The sequence below is a fragment of the Schistocerca gregaria genome, chromosome 5 (genome assembly GCF_023897955.1).
Source record: "Schistocerca gregaria isolate iqSchGreg1 chromosome 5, iqSchGreg1.2, whole genome shotgun sequence".
Lineage (NCBI taxonomy): Eukaryota > Metazoa > Arthropoda > Insecta > Orthoptera > Acrididae > Schistocerca > Schistocerca gregaria.
In genome coordinates, this window is record NC_064924.1 from 75616816 (window position 1) to 75643288 (window position 26473).

At 42.6% G+C, this 26473-nt stretch overlaps 1 protein-coding gene across 1 annotated transcript in view; it reads right to left on the bottom strand.

Annotated features, from left to right (window-relative positions):
* Positions 1–664: 664 nt before the first annotated feature.
* LOC126272930 (lachesin-like) overlaps positions 665–26473 on the bottom strand; it is a 2822604-nt gene continuing 2796795 nt past the window's right edge. Inside the window, exon 11 of the mRNA XM_049976227.1 lies at positions 665–6662. Coding sequence (XP_049832184.1) covers positions 6403–6662 — 260 coding nt within the window. The 3' untranslated portion in view covers positions 665–6402. The remainder of the gene's footprint in view (positions 6663–26473) is intronic.

The window sequence follows — 26473 nt, forward strand, 5'->3', positions numbered from 1 at the left end:
AAGTGGAGATTCCACTTGTCTTGTAGAAATTTAGCCACCAGGTGTAAAAATAAAGCATTTCCTCCACATTCACCACATGAAATGTGCATTTGTAGTACAGCTACAATTATGATTTTCTTATAAACTGCACATTGTCTTTGAGAAGGTGTCTTTCCAAAACGAATTAAAATACTGTTGACTTCCTGTATCAATTCTCGAAGATAAGATTCTTTAGAAAAGTATGATGCTTCTACTCCTAGAGAACCATATACCACAATAGAATACCTCCATACAAAAATGAAAAGGTCTTTTAGAAATGATTAGTCGAGTTCTTTATATGGTTCTAAACCTATACTTCCAAATTTGCGTTTATCGTATTGTGACCATACGTAACCAGTGTGGGATTTCTGTAGTGCACGTCTCGTGCAGTGATTGCCCTAACTTAATAAATGTGTACTTAAATAAAATTTAGAACACGTGCTTTCTGAAGACTGTTTTTAGTCTTTGTAATCGTGTACATCTGCACTATTTCGTGAAGATGGTATATGAATTTTCACATGGTACATATGTTTCATGATCTCTTTAAGCATCCAAGCTAAAAGGATGTAATGAAAATGAGTAAATAAATCATATATTTTGTTAAGGAAACAGGGAACACGCTAAGAAAACAAAGTAGGCATCCACTTAAAATCTTTATTCGTACAACTTCAACGCATATATAATTATCTATTATGATCTATATTTTTGTTATATTTTTTATTCTTTCGTTGCGTAGATACTTACATAGGACTTATTTACATGCATGCAGACAACAATCACAAATCGGCAAGTCATCAGCAGCAAATGTTACATCTGATTATAGACACTGAATGGCTTCACAGATAAGTTCCTTAATTGACGCCTTTTTCATGTGAAAGTAGATTCGAGTATTATCTTAGAGGAAGACAACATTATCGAGTAAATTACATCACACACGCCTTAGAATCAAGAATGGAAACTTTGAACACTGGACTAAGAATTTTATGAATAACTCACTGGTTTCCTTCTCTTTAATGAATCTTTTAGTTCAACAAGCAAGGACAAGGGACGTATCACATTTTTCTTGGAAGGTTTCTTTTGTTACACATTGCATTTGACATACTCTTAAATGCTCAGTTCAGACAGATAACCAATGAAAATAACAACATCTTTAAAAGTATTTCATGCAGGCCTTTAATTTTTTTCTTTCCTTTCAGTTTGAAAGCAGTAATAAATATCTGATTAACTACAGAACAGGTGTTTGGATAATTACTTTGTAAAATACATAGTGCGACTGATTTTTAATTGTTATGGTCTTTGTTGTGAGAAACTTTGATATTAGCAACAATATCTAACCTCACAGGGATCAGTTTAAAAGTGGAAGCTGCTCTTGTAATGTTTCCTGTAAGAATAGATGAATTTCTCATTTTTGGCATTAAAATTTGCAAAGCGAAAGGTAATCTTACAATGTACATTACACATCCTTTATAGAATACTTCTTTCACACCCTCAAGTCAATACAGTTTTTTTCCAGCAAAGAATTCTCGGCGTCAATGAATATTTAGGTCAATGAATGTGTAGGTCATTATTAGAAACGACTACCATGACAACATCAAAATGAATTAATTTTATATCTTAATCATTTGATGATTTTCCATTAATAAAGCCCACTTGTCAACATATAGAGATAAGCCATGGTCTAAAATAAGAGTAGAGTAACACACACATACAGCGCATCAACTGAACAACATACTGTGTGGTTAGAGGTTGTACACGCACGTTTTGGTTCAGCAAACATTTACCGCATTCAGCAGGACACCTATATGCTATCGTCAACTAACATGAGGCACCACACCGCGCACCCAACGTCTAGCTACTTAACATAAATGATATTTGCGGTACACAGCCGAGAGTATGGACAACACGAGGCTCTTCGGGAGAGCCTTGTGTTCAACATTTGCGTGCTGACCACCGCCAAGCCAAGTCAAACACGGCTACCAGACACAATGTGGGCGGGGGCATTGTCTGCAGTCTGCTTTGTTGACGATATGTATATGGCTGCAAAGTCACTTTGGGGACACTGGACGAGGGAAATAGGAGGGGGGCTGGGGTGCTACAGAATAGCCTTTTATTTGGCACATAGAAACGAATCGGTGACTGTCTACTTTACAACAACACTTCACTTTAAAGTCACATCAATTTGCACATCATTTTTGTAACACACTGAGTCCACTGTCTCCCACTACACATACAATGTCTTACTGAGTGATTAACCTCCTGGACACTATCTTTGTCTCGATTGTGTTGTAAATGTTATTTGACAACACAAATGATGATTTCTGCTCTCCATGACGAATAAAATGGCTCTCCGTGACGGACGAAACGACTTGTGGTTTCGTTACGGTTATATCGTCTTATTGGCTGAATATACAACACGATGGGGACAACAGTTTGCCGCATCAGGTTCAAATTTTCACAAGTATTCCTGGTAAAGCAGATATTTTTAAGGACGGGGTTCTGTGAAGGAAAGATGGAAGTACACCACCGTGAAGACCACCGAACTTCACTAAATTTTAATTTTCAATCTGAGTTGCATTTTTGTTGTTATGAATACCCCTAAACCTTCAACACAGAAATTTTGGTACCCTTCAGAATACGACTAAGTGGGGAGAAGATGCAAGGAACCTTCCAGCGAACACATGAAACCTACGTTTGATATCTGCGTCAATCAGACATTTGACTACCTAACGAAATGTATGAAATTTCTGTGCACTCCCATCAATTAAGAAACAAGCATTGAAAATTTCCTTAGTTGTTTGCTCTGGCAAGCGTCACACTAAGTGGTTATTTGATTTCTAATACAGTTTAACTTATATGCCATTAGGATCAGTTTTAACGTTGCATAAATATACACACATAGTTTATGTGTCAGAAATATTGTGGGCATTCAAGAAATAATTTTTGGATGGTGGTATTGGCAAAATATCAAGAGTTTATATCTTTGTGATTAGGCATATACGTTTGTTTGCAGGAGACTCTCTTGAGAGTGTATGTGTTAAGAGTGTATTGCAAAAGTTTCAACACGGCAGCACCATTAAATAAAAGAACATAAATCTGCATTGTTTCTAGACATCACCGGGATATGCGAGAACGTTGTACCTAACGTTAATGGTCATACCATGGAAAATTATAAAGTTAATGACACTGCACTATTCAGTGTTTCACTGTATTGCTCTCCTGCGTTCTATATGCATGTGGTAATTAAACTGCAATGCTGTTTAATTGATCACTTCCAAATAAATCGTGCAAAAGTCGATGACGGCAATTGCATCTACGCTGTGATGGGAAAGACAAGCACCTTCCAAGTGTTCTAAAAGACAAATTTTCTCGAAATCTGGATTGTCAATGGCTCTTTGTTAATTCCATCGATGCTGTCAGAGTGTTACTATAAGCTCAAAAACCACTAAGCATAGTCGATTTCGACTACATCTGCAATCGTAAATGATGTGTGGTAATGTTAGGATAATAAACACAGATCAGGTATCACCTGTCAGAAGAAATTGTACTTGTGTTTGTAGTCATTAACCTTCATTTAATTGTATGCTATCATCAGAGCAGTTTCTGCTTATTGGTTAGATTCTGCATAATGCACGAGCTAAAGACGCAAAGCTGGTGATAAGCTGATAAGAAAATAGTTGCGTGGAAAAAATACATAAAAAACACAATTATGATACATCTGTCTTATTCCTCGCCTCCAAACAGTTCGAAACATGATGGATATACATTTATCCTGTCTGACAAGATTGATTTGTGCCTCATCTACAAGACATGGAACATAAATTTATAAATGAGATTACAAAGAGCTATGGAATTTGAAGATGAATGCCACCCTTTTCATATTAGAAAATCCTTCAGAAAAATAAGAATATCTACTGTTTCCCCAGATTAATGTATGCTGTCATTTCTCTGAAATTAATATGAAGTACTGAAAAGAAAGAACACAATATAAATAAGTACTTAACGGTACATAACTTTTTGGCATAGCCAGGACTCAATACATTAATAGTTACCATAGATGCTGGACATCAAGACCTTATCATCAGTTATACCAATTCAAACACTGCTTGTATATTTATTTCATTTCATAAGAAAACTCTGCAGTTAATCATATCATACATGATCAGGAACCAATTCTACAATGAGGGTTTACCGAATTACCTACTGCTGCACAAACGTTTCATTTTAAATACTCCTTATCTAAGTCCTAAATAACGTCCTCTGCAGTGTCCTCATCTGGAAGGTGCTTGTCAATCCAACTCCCTTGGCGATGTTAAACAATTCAAATTTATAGGTTGCAAAGCATTGTGCACTCAAGAAGCACACATCGAATGCAACATGTAAAATATTAATTATATATGAGGAACTTGTAGAATTACATTGGATAAGGAAACTAGGAAGGAGAGCACAATGAAATTCTAAACAGCAATGTATATAACAAAGTAATATATTGGCTATGAGCAATGAGTATTAAGATAAGACGGTAGTGAGAATCCATGTAGAGAAAATCAGTTTTTTTGAGGTTAGTTGCAAGTGTTACGAGAAATGGGGCTCTAAAGAATATGATCATATCCCAACAGTCGAGCAGCTGGACTTCAGGAAAAAAAAAAAATATTTCTGATGAAAAATACGAATGTTCCACTCTTGTGCATCTGATATCCTACGACTGAATCCTTAATAACATGCTCAGTTGCTACCATGGCGAATGAGATATATTGGGAAACACAATACAAGAACTGAAGCCTTGATGGTAAACAACAAAAAGGCAGAGATATGTTGATGACATAGCTGTAACAGCTGAAAGGGAGAAATATGTTGGAGCCATCATGAGTAAAATGGATAAAATTATGTTAGAAAAGTATAATTTAATAATAAACAATGTGTACCAAAGGTGACTAAGTAAGGCAAGTGCTATTCCAAACACATGTGGATGATGAGTTAATTGAAAACAAATTGACTGGTTTATTTATCTTGATAGCAAGAACCTTAGAAAGGAACGAAGCTCTGAAGAAGTATAATTCCTCATGGAAAATGTACTTTTACTAAAGAGAAGAAGATATTAACCTGTAAAGATAAGAACTGACAAATCAGTATACAATCTCTGACAATGCATGTTTGGAGTGGGGCCTTTATATTGATGTGAGATCCAAACAGTAGTAAATGCAGAGGAAAAAAATATTGTTTTGAAATGTGATGTAAGCTCTTTCAGAAAATCAAATAAACTCACATGAACACAAAAAAGTGTTTTATAGATGAGGAAGTGTGAAGAGAAATTTATGGCAAACTGTCATAAAAAGTTGAGCTAATATTACAAGTTTTCTGTTCAGACATTAGGCAACCATTTTAGTAGTATCTGGCAGTTTCTGAGGTAGAGCCAACAGATGAAGGACGTTGATGAAATTATGGAAGCTCTTAGATATATGACTTATAAACACATGATAAGAAGATCAAGGAGACATGAATAATTAAAATCTGCAACTAACAACCAGTTGCCGAACTGGACCCCAAAGAGTGGAACGCTAATTGAGAATTTGATACACCATATCTATGGAAGTCATTAATTTATTACCTAAATGGTGACTGACAGGAAAGGTAATTAGTTAGTGAAGTTAAATACTGAACACACTCACCATCATCATATGTATTGTTTTGTGGTTGTGGAGACAGTGAAATTTAAGAAATAATTTTAGACATGACTGGTAGCAAAGGTCTGAGTCACAAATTGGCAGTATCAGTAGAGATGTTTCAAATATGGTAGTGTGACAAATAGTTCCACAGAAGGTACCAGACACCCATCACACCCATAACATGTCACGGTATGGCTTATACCTGAGCCCACCACTGTAGCTGAATTACCAACAGACAGCTGTCCATTAATGAGCAACGGTGACTGTGGCCTAGAGGGGGATAACCCAAAGCTACACATGCAGCAGTGGATAGTATAGGATCCACAGGCAGACAGCTCACAAATGCAGGTCAAACAGCCAGTGCCTGGGGTCCAGAGGCAGACGACACATTGCTGTAGGTGTAGCAATGAACAGTAGTGAGCGGTGATGCCTGGGGCTGGAGGCAGATGACTCACAGCTGCAGGTGCAGCAGTGGCAGCAGACATTAGTGAGCAGTGAAGCCTGAGGTCTGGAGGCATCACTGCTGCAGGTGCAGCAGTGGCAGCAGACAGTAGTGAGCGGTGGTGCCTGGGGTCTGGAGGTGTCACTGCTGCAGATGCAGCAGTGGCAGCAGACAGTAGTGAGCGGTGGTGCCAGGGGTCTGGAGGTGTCACTGCTGCAGGTGCGGCAGTGGCAGCAGACAGTAGTGAGCGGTGGTGCCTGGGGTCTGGAGGCAGATAACTCACAGCTGCAGGTGCAGTAGTGGCAGCAGCCAAGTGAGTGCGAGGCCGCCACCTCCACCACCACCGCCACCTAGCCCGCCCCCAGAGTCGCTTCCTCCCGGGCCTCCCGCCGTCTCTCGCAGGGATTCCCGGTAGCCATTGTACAGCCGTGGGCTGTTCTCCTCCAGGTCTGCCTCCCCGGATGACTCGGCTTCGGAGCCACTGTCCCCATCGTCTAGGCCATCGAGCGCACTCTTAGCACGCTTTGGCAGCTCCATTTCTGCAACAAGTACCCGACAGTAAAATGACTATGTGCTGAAGTAGGTCTAGGGAAAGAAAGACAGTAGTACTTATTAGGAGTCCACATCAGAAATGGTTCCACTGCCATCGAGACCATCACAAGCATTCAATATTTAACTACTATTTGCTGAGGAGTGTGAGGTAAATAAAAGGGCTCTGCGTTGGAGACATTGTCTCCATCATCGAGAACGCAGCACATACTTTCAGCATATGGAAGAGGCTCTCTATGTGAAGCAGATAACCAATACCTAACTACTGTACAATGGGGGAAATCTAGGAAAGAAATGACGTTGTCATTACGGAGGACATCGAACTGGAGCCAATTATTCAGCCCATCAAGCGTGTCTCTAGCATTGTTTGGAAAGTCCAGTTTTGCACCATGAATGCAGACTGTAATTATAATGTGTTTATAGATATTATGAAAAGCAGGACATGTTGGGACCACTGAACTGTCACGCATGCTGTTGAGTTTAATGTTGTCTCAGACTGGCAACTCAATATCTGTAATAAGTATCCAACAAGCAACGTGCTGAGGAAAACATAGGAACAGAACAAGAGTTTGCTCTCGACGACTCCACGCCAAAACCAATGAATTTATTTTGAAGAGAAACAGCAAGGTCTGTCAGGGAAAATAGATGATCTAGCACTCAAAAGTTATGACCGAATGATCCAGGAGTAGAAACATGGCACAAGAGTATTTAATAATAACTTTATAAGCCTAACAAAGAACTACATAAGGTTATGTCGAAAGAGAAAAACCGGTAAAGTATATGTGATTGTCATTATCACAGGCATTCAGTATGAGTTGACTCGAACTTTTTCCACAGTAATCGGGAGGACAATGACTCTCATAAAACCAAAAATTGTCTCAAAGTTTGTAATATTTCAAGGAAATACACAAATTCATTCTTATAATAGAGCTATTGTCTCTGCCATAAATGAATTTCAACAGTTTTACAGAGAATCTTAACAGACAGATTTAATGTGTTACTGTTACATCCCTCTTCAAGAAAGATACTTCACGTGACACTGACAAGTGTCGACCAATTTTACGATGTAGTTCTTTCTCAAACGTTTTGAAGAAGTACAAAACTTAAAAATAATTAAGCATAGCTGCCAATAATAAAGTTCGAATCAGAGTAGTAATTCAAGCAACGTCTCTCCGTTCAACACACTACCATCTCATTGACTGCGTATTAAAATGTGTGAATGACAAATTATCACCTAGAAGGATTCTTTGTGATCTTCCTAAGGCGTAAATCGTGGAAGTCCTTTTGAGAAACACAGTTTGTGGCTTTAAAGGTACAATGAGCAAGTGGATCACTTCAGATTTAATTGATAGCTAACGTTCGTATTATACAATTCTTGTAATTTTCGTTATGAATCTTCCGATTTTGCACAAAATACTATATGTGTACCGTATGGTTCATTGCTGGGCTAGTTCCATTTGATGCTATACATAAATGGTCTTCCATCTTCCACTGACAAAGAAAAAATAGTGCCCTTTGCTGATGATACAAGAACCAGATTCAAGCTCAAACGCGGTGCGACAACAGTAGGAATAATAAACAAAGTACTGTATTTACAAAGAAACTTACTTGTTGTTAGTGAATGGTTTATCACATCAGTTTTAAAGAAAACATGTCTTTCAGAACTACGCAAGAAGCGATACACATCATCATCATCATCATCATCAACAACAACAACAACAACAGAAAATGGGGAAACGAAATACATAAAATAGTACGTTCTAACTTTCTTGGTCCGCACATTGATTAGAAGGTCAACAGAATCACATATTAAGTCTGTAGTGAAACATCTGAGTTTGGCAACAACTAACTTGCAGATTTTTAGTTGGAAAGTTGACTTATGTGCTATATATCGTATTAACAGTATATGAAATAATTTTCTGAGTTAGTTCAGCACATAGTCACCAAGTTTTCATTACACAGAAACAGTATGTGCGGCTAATACCTGGTGTCAATCCTCTTCCTCACGTTGTCAACTGTTTAATAAAACTAGGCATTGCGACGTAACGCGGTGAAACCCTCAATAGACGACACATCGGTACCTATGACCAGTTCGACAGCAACGTGGCCCTCGGTAGTGTCTTTACGGTTGGTGGGCCGATAGGTACCCGAATAACACTTGGGCACGGGTGCCTTACATCACCAAAGGAGATGGCCTGTTTGTTCACATAATCGAAATATTTCATCAACAAATAAAGATATTCAACAGTCAAAACCGGCTGATTATAGTTCAAGTGGCAACGGAATTATCGGTTATCAGAGCTCTCTAATACGAACAGAGCTCCCAGAGATACAGGTAATAAAGAATCATTTTTCTTTATCTTTTTTAGAAATTAATTAACTCTATTATCTAAATTGATATGACACTCACCGACTTGTGAACAGATAGATCTAAGTAGAAGCTATTTATAAGTATGTGACAGTAAATCATCCACATATTTATTCAAGCTGGTAGAAGGCCATCACTGATTACCATATTTGATCAATCACTGTGGAGGAACTATATAATTAACCTATATAATTAACGCAACGTTACACACAGTGGCATAAACTACTTTGAATAGCGTGACTATGAATAAATGTAGATGTCTATGCATTTTTAGATTGAATGTTAGACAATACTAAACATGAAGTTTTAGTATCTTCATATGTGCAAGAACCAGCAGTGCTACGTCCCTTCATAGACCATATTGCAAACGTGGAGATTTCTCCCATAAGGGAGATGCTGTACTTCTTGTGTCAGCAAAAAATTAACATATGTTTCGATTGTTGAAATCCTTATACCTTATGCAAATGCTACATATCAAACTAACTCATCGAGTATTTTAGGTACACATATATACCTAGAATCAGTTACCAGAATACGTTTTTACACTGTAGCAAAGTGTGCGCTGAACTTAAAGCTCATGGCATATCAAAACTGTATGTTAAACTGTGACGCGAACCTGGGAGGTTCGCGACCTGGTCCGGCACACAGTTTTAATTGTATCAGAAAGGTTCATATCATCCCACTCTCTGCCACAGAGTGAAGATTCATTCTGTAAATATCTCCAGGCTATAGTTAAGCAACGTCTCCACAATATCCTTTCTTCCAGCAGTGCTAATCATGCAAGGTATGAAGGAGAATCTCTGTGAAGTTTCGAAGGTAGGAGATAAGATGCTGGCAGATGTAAAGCTGTGAGGACGGTCGTACTTAGGTAGCGAAGTGGGCAGAGCAGTTTCCCACGAATGATAAACGTCCAAGGTTGGCATACTGGTGTGGCACACAGTATTCACATGCCAGGAAGTTTCAGATTGGTGTCAATCTGTCCCGAAATTAAACACGTATGTCAGGGTGCATATACGTTTTAAATATCATGTGATTGTCTAAAGATATGAACTTTTCGAGTCTGGAGAATCTGGACAGTAACGGTTTGACACCTGTACACTCGGTAAAGGGTATAAATTCTGACGCTGGAACGTGTGGACAAGACTACCGTAAGAGACGCCTTAGTGTGAGGATCATGTGTCAATTTGGCCAGCAGTGCAGCCACGTAAGTGCAGTATTTGTCGTGAGAGCTGCTAAATTTAGACTTCAACTTGGTGTTTGGCACGTGACCAGCTACTCACGATACATTTACCTTTTAAAGGACTTACCACTGGACCGCTGCTATAACCCTTACTCCACGTAAAACTTCACGGAACCTAGAGTAACTAGTCAGTGCTTCACTTTCTTCGGTGCTATTCTCCGATAGGACTTGGAAGAGATTAACTTCAGTGAGTCGTTTCCGCTACGGTCGCAGGTTCGAATCCTGCCTCAGGCAGGGATGTGTGTGATGTCCTCAGGTTAGTTAGGTTTAATAAGTTCTACGTTCTAGGCGACTGATGACCTCAGAAGTTAAGTCGCATAGTGCTCAGAGCCGTTTGAACCATTTGGGTCGCTTCGGCTCTACTGTTCGTATGATTCAGCACATCCAGCACGTGTGTTTAAGGCTAAAATAAACCATTATTTGCTTTTTATTTCTCACGTGTGTCGACTGCTGAATTTTAAGTCATTCCCTCGTCATTATTTGGGAATATTTGCAGAGTACTTCGATGCACAATATTTCCTGGGACATAATGCAACGATCCACGGGAACCCCCTGGTGGGTCATTTACATGGTTTTTTACATCTTTGGGTGGGTTTAGTGACATTTCTGAACAGTCAAGTGGACTGTATTTTTGATACAATATCCACAGTTAACGTCTATTTTCAGAAGTTCTGGGAGTGGAGGTGAATCAAAACTTTTTTTGATGTGTGTATATTCAACTGCATCTTCCGTACAACATTGTTGGTATAGCTGTAGTTTTATAAAATTTAATTTTTGTTTCTTTTCAGGTTTTTTAGTTCATTCTTCCTTTATTGTCCACACTCCGTTTGTTGTAGATTTTCGACGATATCATTATCATCATCATAACTCAAGTCATAGCCCAGGTATTTGCAATGTGATACTTGTTCAGTTACTTCGATATTATTTACTATCTTCGACCGTATTCGGCATTTAAACACTATAACTGTCGTTGTAATTTTGGGATTTTGTTCAATACGTATTCGGTGTAGCCGATGTCTGCTAGCTGGAGGTCATCTTCACCGTCTTGTTTTGTTACTTTCGTATGTTTATCTAATTTAACAACTGTATTACCAGCGGAAACGTATAGCTGTGGATAGTACTAATTGTGTTAGTAAACACACGTAGGGAAGCAGACACTAGATGTGACGGAATGTCGAGTGTGTACTTCTAACGTCGTAACAGTGACGATGTAGTTCTTGTTGCCAGAGAGGAAATATAGTTGCACAAAAATTCTCCAGAGCAGGATTTGTCGAGTGTACATGAAGGTTATCCATGACGAATATTCTGGAACCCGTGACTGTGGAGTGAATATATATGCCGATAACAGTGCTGGATGCTGGTGGGTTTATGGTGACACTTCCTGTGTGTATAGTGAGAACTGATTAATCTGTGCCAGCTGGTGTGGCCGAGCGGTTCTAGGCGCTTCAGTCTGGAACCGCGCGACCGCTACGGGTTCGAATTCTTCTTCGGGCATGGACGTGTGTAATGTCCTTAGGATAGTTAGTTTAAGTAGTTCTAAGTTCCAGGGGACTGCTGACCTCAGATGTTAAGTCTTATAGTGCTCAGAGCCATTTGAATCATTTTTTTTTATTAATTTGTGAACAACAGGCAATGGAAACAGCCTGGTGCACTCTAAATACAATGCCGTCCATTTTGCTACAATTTATATGCAGCATTACGCTATGGAATTAAAGTCGAAAATTTAGTGACCTCAATCCGAAGACGAGCCTGAAAAGGCCCAGAGCTAGGTCATGGGAATATACAAGTATTTTAAAAAGTGACTGGTCGCAGTGTTGTGTATAATCACATAAACCTATTTTTGTTCTGTATAATGAGATGAAGCTAACTTTTTAGAAAATACTTACAATGGTAACGAAGTTTACAGTTACCGAGAAGTGCGGCCGGCTTACTTTTCGGAAATACTCTCTAAGACAGAAAGACGAGGCACCATGAGGGAATTATCCGAGTGGAGCGGATATGGGCAGATGTACATTTACAGTCAGTCAAATGATACCAATTTCAGAAAAACGGAACTTACAAATTGAGCAAGTCAACAATGATTTGGACAACCTCTGGCCTTCATGCCAACAGTTATTCGGTTTGGCGTTCATAAGTAGATCTGTCGTCCTCCTGACCTCCTGAGGGATTTCGTGACGAAATTCTGTCGAATCGGTAAGTCAGGTTGTCAAAATACCGAGATGGCTCTAGCGCCCGCCCATAACGCAGCTGGGGAGACATCTAGCGACCACAGTGGCAAAGGTAGGGTCTGGCGGACACGAAGGCAAGCAGTGCAACTCTCACCGTGTGCCGAAATGTACGCCGAGGTTAGCTTGCCATGAACGGCAACAAAGCGTGATCTAGAATATCATCGACATATCGCTGTGCTGTGAGACTGCCGCGGATGACAACCAAAGGTATTCTGCTATGTAAATAAATGGCATCCTAGACCGTCATTCCTGATTGTCGGGCCGCTGTCTAATGCGTCTCCAAATACGTTTTTGCGTTCTTCGGAGTTCAGTTCAAAGCACGATTGATCACTGAAGATACGTCTACACCAATCAATGAAGTTTCAGATCAAAGAAATGACCAGATACGCTGCTGACAGCGATGGGATACCAACATGACTGGCGGCCGACATACGACCCAACAACCAGGGGTGGTGGCCTGGTGTGCCATTTGTTTTCATAGCAGGACCGCTTTGGTCGTCTTTACAGCACAGCGGTACGTCGATTTTCTACGCCCCGTTTTGTTGCCCCTCTTGGAAAGTCATCCTGGGCTTAAATTTCAGCAAGAAAACTTCCTCAAGCATATGACGAAAGTTTCTACTGCTTGTCTTCGTGTTTGTCAAACCCTACACCAAGGTCGCTGGATCTCTCCCCAATTGAGAAAGTTGAGAGCATTATGGGGAGAGTTCTACAACCAGTTTGGTATTTTGACGATCTAGCGAGCCAGATGAACAGAAATTATTACGCCGGCCGTGTGGTGGCCGAGCTGTTCTAGGCGCTTCAGTCTGGACCCGTGCGACCGCTACGGTCGCCTCGGGGACGGATGTGAGTGATGTCCTTAGGCTCGTTAGGTTTAAGTAGTTCTAAGTCCTAGGGGACTGATGACCTGACATGTTAAGTCCCATCGTGCTCAGAGCCATTTGAACCATTATGAAATTATTAGGATATCCCTCAGCAAGACATGCAACAACACTATCGATCAATGTCAATCCGAATACCTGCTTGCATAACGGCTAGAGATGACTAACGCATTATTGACTCGCTCAATCTGTGAAGCTCGTTCTCCTGAAGAAATCATTAAATTTTTCTGAAATTCTGATCATTTGTTTGTCTGTACGTGAACATGTTATGTACCAATTTCCGTCCGACTCGGATAATTTCTTCGTATTGCGTCGTTTTTTTTTTGTTTTGGCTTGGAGATCAGTTCTACGACGCCGTTCTCCTGCGATTTTAAACTACCGATGGTACAGTCGTAAGTAGCAGATTTTTGCTTTTAATACTGTTTACATCGATCACGCCGGAGATTCGTCAAACGCCCGAACCAACCGACTTACGGGTACTTAGAGGCCAGAGAAGTAGCGGCGGCGAAAACAGGGAGGAGGTAGCAGCGTGCCGGCCGGAGTTTGGTAGCGCAGACTCGCTGATTCAGAAACTCCGGCGGAACTTCGCCGAGGCTCGCGCCAGAGCTAAATAAGGGAGGTCGCCAGGGAGCGGTTTCTGAATTTTTAGAGCCTCTTCTTGCCTTTCTTCGTTACTGTCTTAGGTGCGCTGCGACTGCGAGTTTCCCAAAGAGAGAACGCACTCTTTGTTTGTGTTTTGTTCATACACCGTACAGATTCCTTTTCTTTTGTCCAGGGACGGGAAAGTATCTCTGTGAAGACACCGGACGATTCGAAAAGCTGTACTCTGACCCACTACAGTAAGGAGGGTACGTACGTGACTAGAATTATGAATGCAGAAAACGTCAGAAATTTATAAACAAACTACGGTTTGCAGTAACTCCGCAATCTCCGGTTCTTTAAAGGATCAAATTCTCACGTGCAAAAACGCTTAAAGTATATGATTTTTTTTGTAAATGAGTTAATATGTTAAGTGTCTGACGTTAACGACATGTTTTTAGAGGGACTGTTACGTGAATGAGTGTGAAAACATCGATTTTTTTAATTTTTGTCTTAAAAAACTGCCTGTAATTTTCTGAACTTAGAGGAAATTGTACCGAAGGAAGCCACAAAATTAGAGGAATTTAGAAGTATCTGCACACACATGTCGACGCTCCAACTCCAGGCAAACTACTCTGTTAAAAACAGAATTTGGTTCTCCCTTGTCTGTTTTTTATGACTGTTGAGCCTCTAATGTCTTAGTGACACAAGATTATTAGAGAAGTAATTACAGGCTAGGACTCACAACCCAAATTAGTTTTTAACAACAGTATACGCGAATTGATTGCAGAAATAGTTCTGGTAGGATTAAATCCTTTGAAAACAGGTGTGCTGGACGCTCTGGGACGAGTGGTTCTAGGCTCTTCAGTCTGGAACCGCGCGACCGATACGGTCGCAGGTTCGAATCCTATCTCGGGCATGGACGTGTGTGATGTCCTTAGGACTGATGACCCCAGATGTTAAGGCCCATAGTGCTCAGAGCCATTTGAACCATTTGGAGGCTCTCGTATGTTTCAGTGATGGTGCTGTGTCAACGTCTGAGGTTATGGAATTCATAGGAGTGGCTGGTGGACTAAATGTGCAAAGAACTTCAATTGCCATTAACAGCAGGAGACTCTTCGAAGCAGAGAAATCAGTGCTGGAAGCCAGGAGAGAAGCAAGAATAAGAAGGAGGTGGGAGATCAAAGCCAGAAACAAGATCAATCTGGACGTGGGATGCATTAGTGTTATACAGGGTACGTACAGAAATAAGTCTTAACTTTACCTTGTGTTTCCCGGAAGCTCGCCATTTTGATGTTCTAGACCACAATGGTTAAAAACTCTTGAAGACATAGGGCTGAAATTATGTATACTATCATAAAACATGCACAACTAGAAGACAGACTATTCTTTTTAAAATCTAACACTTTTATGAAAGAAAAATTATGAGTTAATTACTGAAATTTTTCATAATCATTATTAAATAATTTTTCGATTCCTCATTTATGACAGCAACATCTTCTTAAAGTCTGCTTTAAAGATAATAGTGTAAAGAACTTCCGAAAAACATAAAGCTTCTGCTTTCTTTTCATTACATTTCTGAGTGTATGCTGCACATAAATAATACAAATGATTTATTTCGCTTGCAACACAAAATACAATTCATAATAAAGTGTCAGATTAAATCTACGTTTTATACATCCAAATGTTCCAAAAAGGTCTTTCAAAAATGGTAAGCATTATATGATCTTCCAAATTTTTTGGGCTACAATATTTGTAAAACTGAGAATTTTTTCGAGATTTCCTGTTGTGTTCAGGAATCAGTCTCTAAGAGGGACTAAAAGTCACCCATTTGGTCCTGAAAGTCAATGATTTGGACCTAAAGTCTCCTGAACTGTGTGCCGTACATTGATGTAAGAGGCGATCAAAAAGTTTCTGTTTGGAAGCCGTAAAGTCCAGAATCGGTATGGCAATCAAGCAACATCGCGGTGAGCATTGAGGTAGTCATTCCACCGACGCACCAGGTTGAAATACGCGTTTGGTAAAACCTCGTGTCCTGCTGCGTGAAGGAGTCTGTAACTGCCTGCTATACCGTACTTGGACATCCTCCTGAGGAATTTCGTGCCAAATTCTGTACAATTGGTGCTTTTAGATTGTCAAAAGACCGAGATGTTTGGAGGGCTCTACCCATAATGCTTCAAACGTTCACAATTTTGGGAGTGATCCAGCCACCTTGGTGGCCAAGGTAGGGTTCAACAAGCAATAAGAGAAGCAGCAGAAATTCTCTCCGCACGCGGACGGACACCAGTTTGCTCAAATGTAAGCCCAGGGTAGCTCGCCTGGAAGGGTAACAAAACGGGGCGTAGAATACAGTCGAAGTAGGATGCATCCCACCGCTACCTGGGGCGTCTGCACACACGTCAGCCTGGAATCTCATTGACTGGGGTGCAGCTGTGTTCAGTGATGAGTCCCGCTTCGAAATGAGCCCCGATGACCAGCCCCTCAGGAGGATGTCTAAGACGTGTCTAGAGACGGTCCGGACATTGGTGGGATACCAACCTGACTGTTGCCCACTCTAAGGCACGGTAACCATGAACCATGGTCTGGGGTGCCATTTCTGTTCACAGCAGGTCACTTGTCATCCGCCGCACCCTTACAGCACAGGGCCACGTCGACGACATTCCACGTCACGTTTTGTTGCCCCTCTTGGCAAGAGCGATTCTAGAGTTACATTTCAGCAAGATAATTTCTGCCCGCACATGGCAACAGTTTCTACTGCTCGTGTTTGCCAAACCCTACATTGGCCAGCAAGATCGACGAATCTTTTGCCAATTGAGAACGTTTGGAACATTATTGGCAGGTCTCTCCAACTAGCTTCGGACTTTCACGTTCTCACACGCAAATTGGCAGAATTTGGCACATTATCCCCCGGTAGGGATCCGAATAACTTTATCAATCAACGTCAAGCCGAATAATTCTTTGCATAAGGGTCAGAGACGGACCAACACATTATTGACTTGCTCACTTTGTGTAGGTTGTTAGCAACTTGGCTCCATGAGCAGTTGAGCTGACAGTGCACCATTTCTCCCATTTAATCTAAAAAAAAACTAAACTACAACCGAACAGGCCATGAAGGCCCAACGGCGCCGACCGGCCGCCGTGTCATCCTCAGCCCACAGGCGTCACTGGATGCGGATATGGAAGGGCAAGTCGTCAGCGCACCGCTTCCCCGGCTGGATGTCATTCAAGAGACCTGAGCTGCTACTTCTCAAGCAAGTAGCTCCTCAGTTTGCCTCACAAGGGCTGAGTGCGCCCCGCTTGCCAACAGCGCTCGGTTGACCAGACGGTCACCCATCCAAGTGCTAGCCCAACCCGACAGCGCTTAACTTCGGTAATCTGACGAGATCTGGTGTTACCACTGCAGCAAGACCGTTGCCCCACTTAATCTCGGTTAATGTAATTCGGCTGGCGTTGTTCCTACCACAGGGCCCTGGCGCTAGCCGCGACGTCTTGTATCGAGCCCGTGTTGGACAGTGGGATGCTGTTCCTCGGTCGGGCCTTGCGGCAGTGGCCATCGGCAGCTCCCAGAGGACGCTGGAGGTCTCAGTGGCCAGCGGCGCTAATGCCCAGCCAGCTACCGCGGAATCGCAATCTGCATTAAGCGACCGCGCGACAACTTGCTCGCGCAGTGCCGTTCGCCGTCCCTCGAGACGCGCCGCCTCAACTGCTGGCTGGCTCTTCCGGCTCTTGCTGGTCTACTGACGCGACAAACTCTCCCGCCCCTTCTGCCCCCAACAGTAACTCTCAGAGATTAAGGTGTCGTCTAACAATCCTTTTGGAGGAAACAAAGTATTTCGTGCCTCAGGACTTCCGGGGGAACGATTAGCTAGCAATGGAAAATTATATGTAAATCTTAAAAGGAATTCTCTCACTTCTTCTGCGAGAAAATACCGCCATTCCATAAAGTTTTCCATAAAGTTTATTACAGACAAACCATGCGTAAAAGCACTGCAGTGGCTATGTCAGTTCACAACCAATTTCAAGAGCTCATGTAATGAGTCATCTTCTAAAGCTGTTATGTAATGTATCGAGAGTCATCACACATATGTGGCTCCTATCACATCACTAACTACTAATAGGAGAGAAGCGTATTCTGGTTCATACTCAACATTCTAGGCTGTTGTCAATTGTCGGATGGATAACAACAGAGACACAGAAATATTTCTGGGCAAATTTTGACTAAATATACTTACTGACACAATTCCTGTACGTTGCTGGGGAGAGGAAGAAGTTGGTCCCGTCTACAACGAGGTCATTAGAGACGGAGCACAAGCTCAGATTAGGGAACGATATTGGCCGTTCTCTTTCAAAGGATCCATCCCTGCATTTACCTGAAGCGAATCACGGAACTGACTGAAAACCTGGCCGGACGCGGATTTGAACCGCCGTCCTCCCGAAAGCGAGTCCAGTGTAGCTACTCGCTCGGGGTACGTTCCTGTGCTGATTACGTGAAAACGTCCGTTCCCCTGTGAGCAAGCTTTCCATACGACACTGGAACTACAAAATGACTAAGGTTCAAAAGAAGGACAACTGTAGGCCTATTTCTCTGGCCTCAGTTCGTTGCAGAATTATGGAACATGACTTACACATAGGTATTATGTCATCTTTTGGGACCAACTCTATGGGGAATCGATAAACAGTAATCGTGTGAAATTCACCTCCCTCCGTTGATCTGTCAGATCAAAAGAATGATAGAATGTTACATCAAACACCTTTCACCCGTATAATTTCCAAACTGTTATTTTACTGGGCTACCAGTTCCGGCGGTATATTACTTTGTTTTCGGGTCCCCTGGCCTACGTGTAGGAATAACCTCTGTTCCGGTCAAAACAGGGGCCACCATTCAATAACTGGTATCTGTAGATTTGTGCTTGAAACAGTGGTCACTTCAAACATTATCTGCCGACTCAGACGATGTTTGAAGTAACCCCTTGGATATTAGGCGGCTAAAAGATCTTTGATTTGACATTCTGTACTGAACATTCAAGTCTCGCAACCATCTCTGAAAAGATGGACATACGAAGGAAAAAGAATATTAGTTTCGAGGCTGTATACTTCTACTTGCGAAGGAGCTAGAGGCAATTTCGCACTGACATCTGGTGATCAAAGTATAAGCTTAACTGATACTAGCTTTCCGATCGCACAGAAGACATTGTAGAAAATCTAGTTCACTGTTTCGTGATCAGCAGGAAAAATCGCCACATGTTAAACTACCATTTTCTGTAAGTTAAAACTGAGAAATGTACAGCAATCAGTCGCAATTGTATTTTACTGCAGATCTAGCTTTCAACGAATCATCAGTACGGTCAGATGCAAGTTAAATTTTCATAGTCACTTGCCTATAAGAAAAGCCTACACTACGCCATCCGTGTCAGTATTTCAGTAGACTCTCTATACAGTCGCTGATCGTACCCATTCCATATTGAATCGCACATGATTTTATGTTTGACATATAAGTGTTTTGAAGTCTGCTTTCCGAGGTTTGTAGCAGGTCCTGGTCTTCTATCGGCATAGAGCCTACTCTCATTTGTATTCATTGCAGTGGTTAAGCAAATCAATCTAGTATGATGTGCAGAAAGAATGATTGCTTGTGCGTGCTATCATCAGTGTAAACCTGTCATCACGGCCCCTACGGTGGCGATACGCAGTGGACTGTAGAATATTTCTAGATTATTCAGTTAATACTGGTTCTCGACGATTTTTAGAGACGTTGTGTAATGAAATCCAGATGTCTACTACAGTCGTCTAATGACGTATTTATTGCGATGAATCTACTTTGGGCTGTAACGACATCTTCAGACCATGGTCATGTATCATCAGTGATCGCTGCCAGTCTGCATTGTATTCCAGCGTGGTACAGTTTAGGACTGCTGCAAGCTTTTTCGTGGTTTGCTTCTGAGGTTAACGGTCCTTTGTAGTAATTTTTATAATTTGACGCATTGACAGTTGTCAAATTATAAAAATTACAATAAAGAACCATTAGCGACACAAGCAAACCACGAAAAGCTCACAGCATAAGAGTCCTAAACCTGTACCACGTTGGATTACAGTTCAGACTGGCAGCGATCACTGATGATACATGACCATGGTCTGAAGATGGCGTTCCAGCCCAAAATGGGTCTAGCGCAATGAATACATCATTATACTACTATAGCATCAATGTGGATTTTATTATATAATGTTTCTAACATATACATTCTACGCTGTGGGCCCATTGGATCGTAACCTTTGTGAGAAGGTTTCCATGGGACACTCTTTAAGCAAATCAATCATGTCGGGTATTTTTGAAATTTCAGCAAGGCTCTTCAATGAGTCAAAGGAGCTTATGACCATTCTTACGCCCATTCTTTGTATAATGCTTGCTTACTTCTGTTTGGTACCGGCCCTAGATACTTGAACAACTTTTTATGACAGGACGCATTAGTGATTAGTAAGCAGTCTCCTTTGCAGACTTGCTGATTTCCGAGTATCCTGTCAATGAACTGAACTCTCCCTGTAGCTTCCCTACGATTGAGCCTATCTGATCGTAACATCTTATATCCTAGTCAATTCAATTATAACTGTTATACCAGATACACTGGAGGAAAAAAATCACAGCACTAAGAAGGAGATGTGCCACATAAACGAAAGTTGGTAGGCGCGTTTGTACATCTGAAAGATAATGTCTATTCAAATTTCTAGCCAGATGCATAAGACTGCCGCTAGTAGCGCCACAATGAGGATGCAAATGAGGTTTGCTTTACATACACGCTGTAACGGCCGTGAGCGTTAGTTACCTTTGAGGTTGGAGGTGGTGGGTTGACGTTAGTCAAGAATGTTTTAAAGCGACAAACACGCCCTTATCAACACTTCACTGAGTTTGAGCGAGGTCTTGTAACAGGGGTATAAGACGCCGCTGGATGTTCCTTCGGCGATATTGCAGAAAGACTTGGCAGGAACTTAGACACTGTACATAATTGTTGGCAGTATTGGTCTCGAGAATAGTCGGACGTGAGAACACCGCAGTCTGGTCGGCCACACTACCGAAAGGGAAGACCATCGTGTTCGGCGTATGGCTCTGGGGCATCATACTGTATCTGCAGCAGCAATCTGAGCAGCAGTTGGCACCACAGTGACACAAGTAACTGCAACAAATCGGTTACTTCAAGGACGACCCTAGGGTCAGATGTCCTGTAGTGGGAATTCCACCGACCCCAAACCACCGCCATTTGTGACTGGAAGGCAGGGCGGAGGTCTGTGGTGTTTTCTGATGAAAGCTGATACCGCCTCGGTGCCGGGCTTGGTCAGAAGAAGGCCAGTTAAGGATCTGGAATGAACCTGTCTCTGTGTTATATGGTAGACACACTGGATCTTCACCTTGAGTTATGGTCTGAGGTGCGATTTCATATGAGAGCAGCAGCATTCTCGTGGTTATTCAACACACCCTGACTGCAAATTTGTACGCCAATCTGTTGCAATCAACATTTCCGAAGGCAATATACCTCAGTGAAAAAGTTAGGAATTGCCCAACTGTAACCGGCCAAGGGAGCCCGGAAACACTGGCACATTGTTTGGAAGAGATAACAGCGGAACACGGCCTCACGGCGCCTGGCGACAAACAGGGAAGAGTCCGCTCTTGTCTGCGTGACTGACCGAAGCCAAAACCGGCCGCAGGACAGAGGTGTAAGGCCTAACCATATATGGTGATGGATGAGCACTGTGTACATTACCAGTGGTTTGGAAGCAAGCAAATGAGCCATACGAATAGGGGATCGTGACTGCCCAAGATAGAGGAGGGCACCACAGCCACCAGTAGACACCATCTTCTTGGTGCAGGGCGCCGGAAGCTAGACTTAGTTATTTTCCACTAGCATCGATGCCAGCCGTTGCTGCCGAAATGTCTTCTTAGAGCAGCCTATCGGCCATTAGAAAGTAGTTGGGTCGAAAGTTAGTGCCAGAGGAACCTTCTCAAGTTACACAGCAGAGGGGGATTCTAGAGATTTCTGTCCTAATTTCTTAATCACCCTCAACGACTTCCGTACTACGTGCCACTTGCAGCTTGCAGGCCAGCACTAGTCGGAGGCGTACAAGCAGCCCACGCTTCCTTCCACTCAGCGAATAGCCTAGTGAATTTGAGACCCCTGTTACCGTAGCTACATGTCCTTAACACTCCCTCTTGGGGCTCCACAAATCCGGTGACTCGACTCATTGTGCTGCCACTTATGTACAGCATTCCATGGGCTGTTTTCCAACAGGATAACGCTTGACCACATACGCTAGTTTCGGCATGTTGCCTGCTCGATGACCAGACCTACCTACACTCAAGAATATGTGAGACATCATCAGACGGTAACTTCAGCGTCATCCACAAACAGCATTAAACATCCCTGTATTGACCGACTAAGTGCAACAGGCTTGAAAGTTCACCTAGAAACTAACACGTATCGCCTGCACGTTTTCATGCTTGCATTCAACAGTCTGGCATTTATAAAGATTATTAATGTATCAGCATTTTACATTTGCAGTGGTTTACCTTGTGCTTATACACTCCTGGAAATGGAAAAAAAGAACACATTGATACCGGTGTGTCAGACCCACCATACTTGCTCCGGACACTGCGAGGGGGCTGTACAAGCAATGATCACACGCACGGCACAGCGGACACACCAGGAACCGCGGTGTTGGCTGTCGAATGGCGCTAGCTGCGCAGCATTTGTGCACCGCCGCCGTCAGTGTCAGCCAGTTTGCCGTGGCATACGGAGCTCTATCGCAGTCTTTAACACAGGTAGCATGCCGCGACAGCGTGGACATGAACCGTATGTGCAGCTGACGGACTTGGAGCGAGGGCGTATAGTGGGCATGCGGGAGGCCGGGTGGATGTACCGCCGAATTGCTCAACACGTGGGGCGTGAGGTCTCCACAGTACATCGATGTTGTCGCCAGTGGTCGGCGGAAGGTGCACGTGCCCGTCGACCTGGGACCGGACCGCAGCGACGCACGGATGCACGCCAAGACCGTAGGATCCTACGCAGTGCCGTAGGGGACCGCACCGCCACTTCCTAGCAAATTAGGGACACTGTTGCTCCTGGGGTATCTGCGAGGACCATTCGCAACCGTCTCAATGAAGCTGGGCTACGGTCCCGCACACCGTTAAGCCGTCTTCCGCTCACGCCCCAACATCGTGCAGCCCGCCTCCAGTGGTGTCGCGACAGGCGTGAATGGAGGGACGACTGGAGACGTGTCGTCTTCAGCGATGAGAGTCGCTTCTGCCTTGGTGCCAATGATGGTCGTATGCGTGTTTGGCGCCGTGCAGGTGAGCGCCACAATCAGGACTGCATACGACCGAGGCACACAGGGCCAACACCCGGCATCATGGTGTGGGGAGCGATCTCCTACACTGGCCGTACACCTCTGGTGATCGTCGAGGGGACACTGAATAGTGCATTGTACATCCAAACCGTCATCGAACCCATCGTTCTACCATTCCTAGACCGGCAAGGGAACTTGCTGTTGCAACAGGACAATGCACGTCCGCATGTATCCCGTGCCACCCAACGTGCTCTAGAAGGTGTAAGTCAACTACCCTGGCCAGCACGATCTCCGGATCTGTCCCCCATTGAGCATGTTTGGGACTGGATGAAGCGTCGTCTCACGCGGTCTGCACGTCCAGCACGAACGCTGGTCCAACTGAGGCGCCAGGTGGAAATGGCATGGCAAGCCGTTCCACAGGACTACATCCAGCATCTCTACGATCGTCTCCATGGGAGAATAGCAGCCTGCATTGCTGCGAAAGGTGGATATACACTGTACTAGTGCCGACATTGTGCATGCTATGTTGCCTGTGTCTATGTGCCTGTGGTTCTGTCAGTGTGATCATGTGATGTATCTGACCCCAGGAATGTGTCAATAAAGTTTCCCCTTCCTGGGACAATGAATTCACGGTATTCTTCTTTCAATTTCCAGGAGTGTATTAACCTGTGATCTTGCACTTAAATATGTTACCTAGACAAATGTATTCCTAAAATTTCATTACTCTACATGAATTATTTTTTGGTGTTAAGATTTTCTTTCTATCAGTACATTTTGATACCAACTGTGTCTTACTGGTCATGTGGTCAAAGGATTCTACTTTCCAGCTGTTTCGGTGTGCAGAAATTGACTATGTTTGCATCACTTTGAAATATTATCAATATCTGGTTGAATATATTTACACATTGTTTGAGGCAACGCTTCATTATAGACAACTGCATCATTTACGAAAAATTTAACGTTCCTATTAATATTGTCTGTAAGGTAATCAATATACAACATAAGCAGCATGCCTGAAGGTACTTATATTTCCGTCAATGACTCTAAATCCAAGAAAACAACTTGTATCTTTACTGAGCTCTAGGTTATTTTTTATTGTACTCTTCTGTCCGAAGGCTCCTTCCTCCAGCACTCCAAAGTACTCGGGGTGACTCTCTGCAATTTTTACCCCCTAGACTTATTGAAGAAACGATGCCTTGAAGCCTTAGGATTTTCTATCAACCGATCTATTCTTGCAGTCAGGTTGTGTCGTAGATTTGTTTTTCCCATAATTCTACCTACCCATCAAATTTTGAGCATTACAGAAGCTTCCGTTCTCTTAGCGCGTGAATAGTTTATCGTCCACGTTTCACATCCTTTCAATGTACACTAGAGGCAAATGCCTTCAGACGGAAATTCCTAACAATTAAAGTGATAGTCGATGCCAACAAATTTCTCTTTATGCAGAGGTGCTTTTCTTGCTAATGCTAGTCCGCAGTTAGTTTTTACACTACAATCTTGAGTTATTTTTCTACCCAAACACCAAATATCATGAACAACATTTAGTGTCTGATTTCCTAATCTAATTCCCTCAGCACCACCCAATTTAAATCGATTGTATTCCATCACCCTCGTTTTAATTATTTGATATTCATCTTATAACCTCTCTTCACAAAACCATGCGTTCTGTTCGACTGTTCGCGTAAGTCTCCGGCCATCAGAATTACAATATTATTGTAAAACCTGAAAGTTTCATTTCTTATCGCTGAACTTCATTCCATTTCCAGATTTCTGCTAGATTTCCTTTACTGCTCTCTGAATGTACAGCCTGAATAACATCGAGGATAGAATACAATCCTGTCTCACACTCTTCTCAACTAACGCTACCGCTTCACGTTCTTTATTGTCAAAAAATTTCTCTAAATGTGCAGATGTTATAGCGTAGGTTTATCTTTCTTTAACGTACCTTGTAAGATTAGTGATAGGGTCAGTATTGCCTGGCATGTACCTTCATTTCCCTGGAGCCCAAACAACTATTCCACCCGGTCAGCTTCTACAATTTTTTGCATTCTTCTGTAGTTCATGTCAGTGTTATACTTTCTACACTGAGGTGACAAAATCCATGGGACAGCGATATAGACATTTTAAGAGGGCAGTAGTATCGCATACACAAAGTGTAAAAGGGCAGTGTACTGGCGAAGCTGTACTTGTACTCAGGCGAAAAGCTTCCCGACGTGGGTATAGCGGACGACTGTTAACAGACTTTGAACGCGAAATGGTAGTGGGTGATTTCACTTCGGAAATCGTTAGCGAATACAGTATTGAGAGATCCACATCGTCAAGAGTGTGTCGACAATACCAAATTTTTGGCATGACCTCTCACCAGGGACAACACAGTGGCGTTTGCGCACAATTGTCAGTGCTAAAAGACAAACAACACTACGTGAAATCAATGTGGGAAGTACGACGAGCGTATTCGGTACGATAGTGCGCCGAAATTTGGCATTAATGGACAATGGCAGCAGGCAATCAACGCGAGTGTGTTGGTTGACAGCACGACATCGCCTGCAGCGCCTCTCCTGGACTCGCGACCATGTCGGTTGGATCTATAATGGAAAATCGCGGCCTGGTAGATGAGTCCCCATTTCAATTGGTAAGAGCTGATGGTAGGGTTCCAGTGTTGCTCAGACCCCAGAAAGCCATGGACCCAACAAGGCACTGTGCGAACTACTGGTGGCTCAATAATGTTCTGGGATGTATTTACACATAATGGAGTGGGTCCCGTGGTCCAGCTGAACAGATCACTGAGTGCAAATGGTTGTTCGGCTACTTGGAGACAATTTGCCGCGACTCATAGTTGTCGTGTTCCCAAACAACGACGGAATTTTTATGGTTGACAAAACGCCATGTCACTGAGCCACAGTTGATTTCGATTCTTTTGAAGAACATTCTGGAGAGTTCGAGCGAATAATTTGACGACGCTGCTCGCCCAACACGAATCACATCGAACATTTATGCGACACAATCGTGAGGTCTGTTCACGCACAAAATACTGCACCTGCAACACTTTCGGAATTGTTGTTGTTGTGGTCTTCAGTCCTGAGACTGGTTTGATGCAGTTCTCCGTGCTACTCTATCCTGTGCAAGCTTCTTCATCTCCCAGTACCTACAGCAGCCTACATTCTTCTGAATCTGCTTAGTT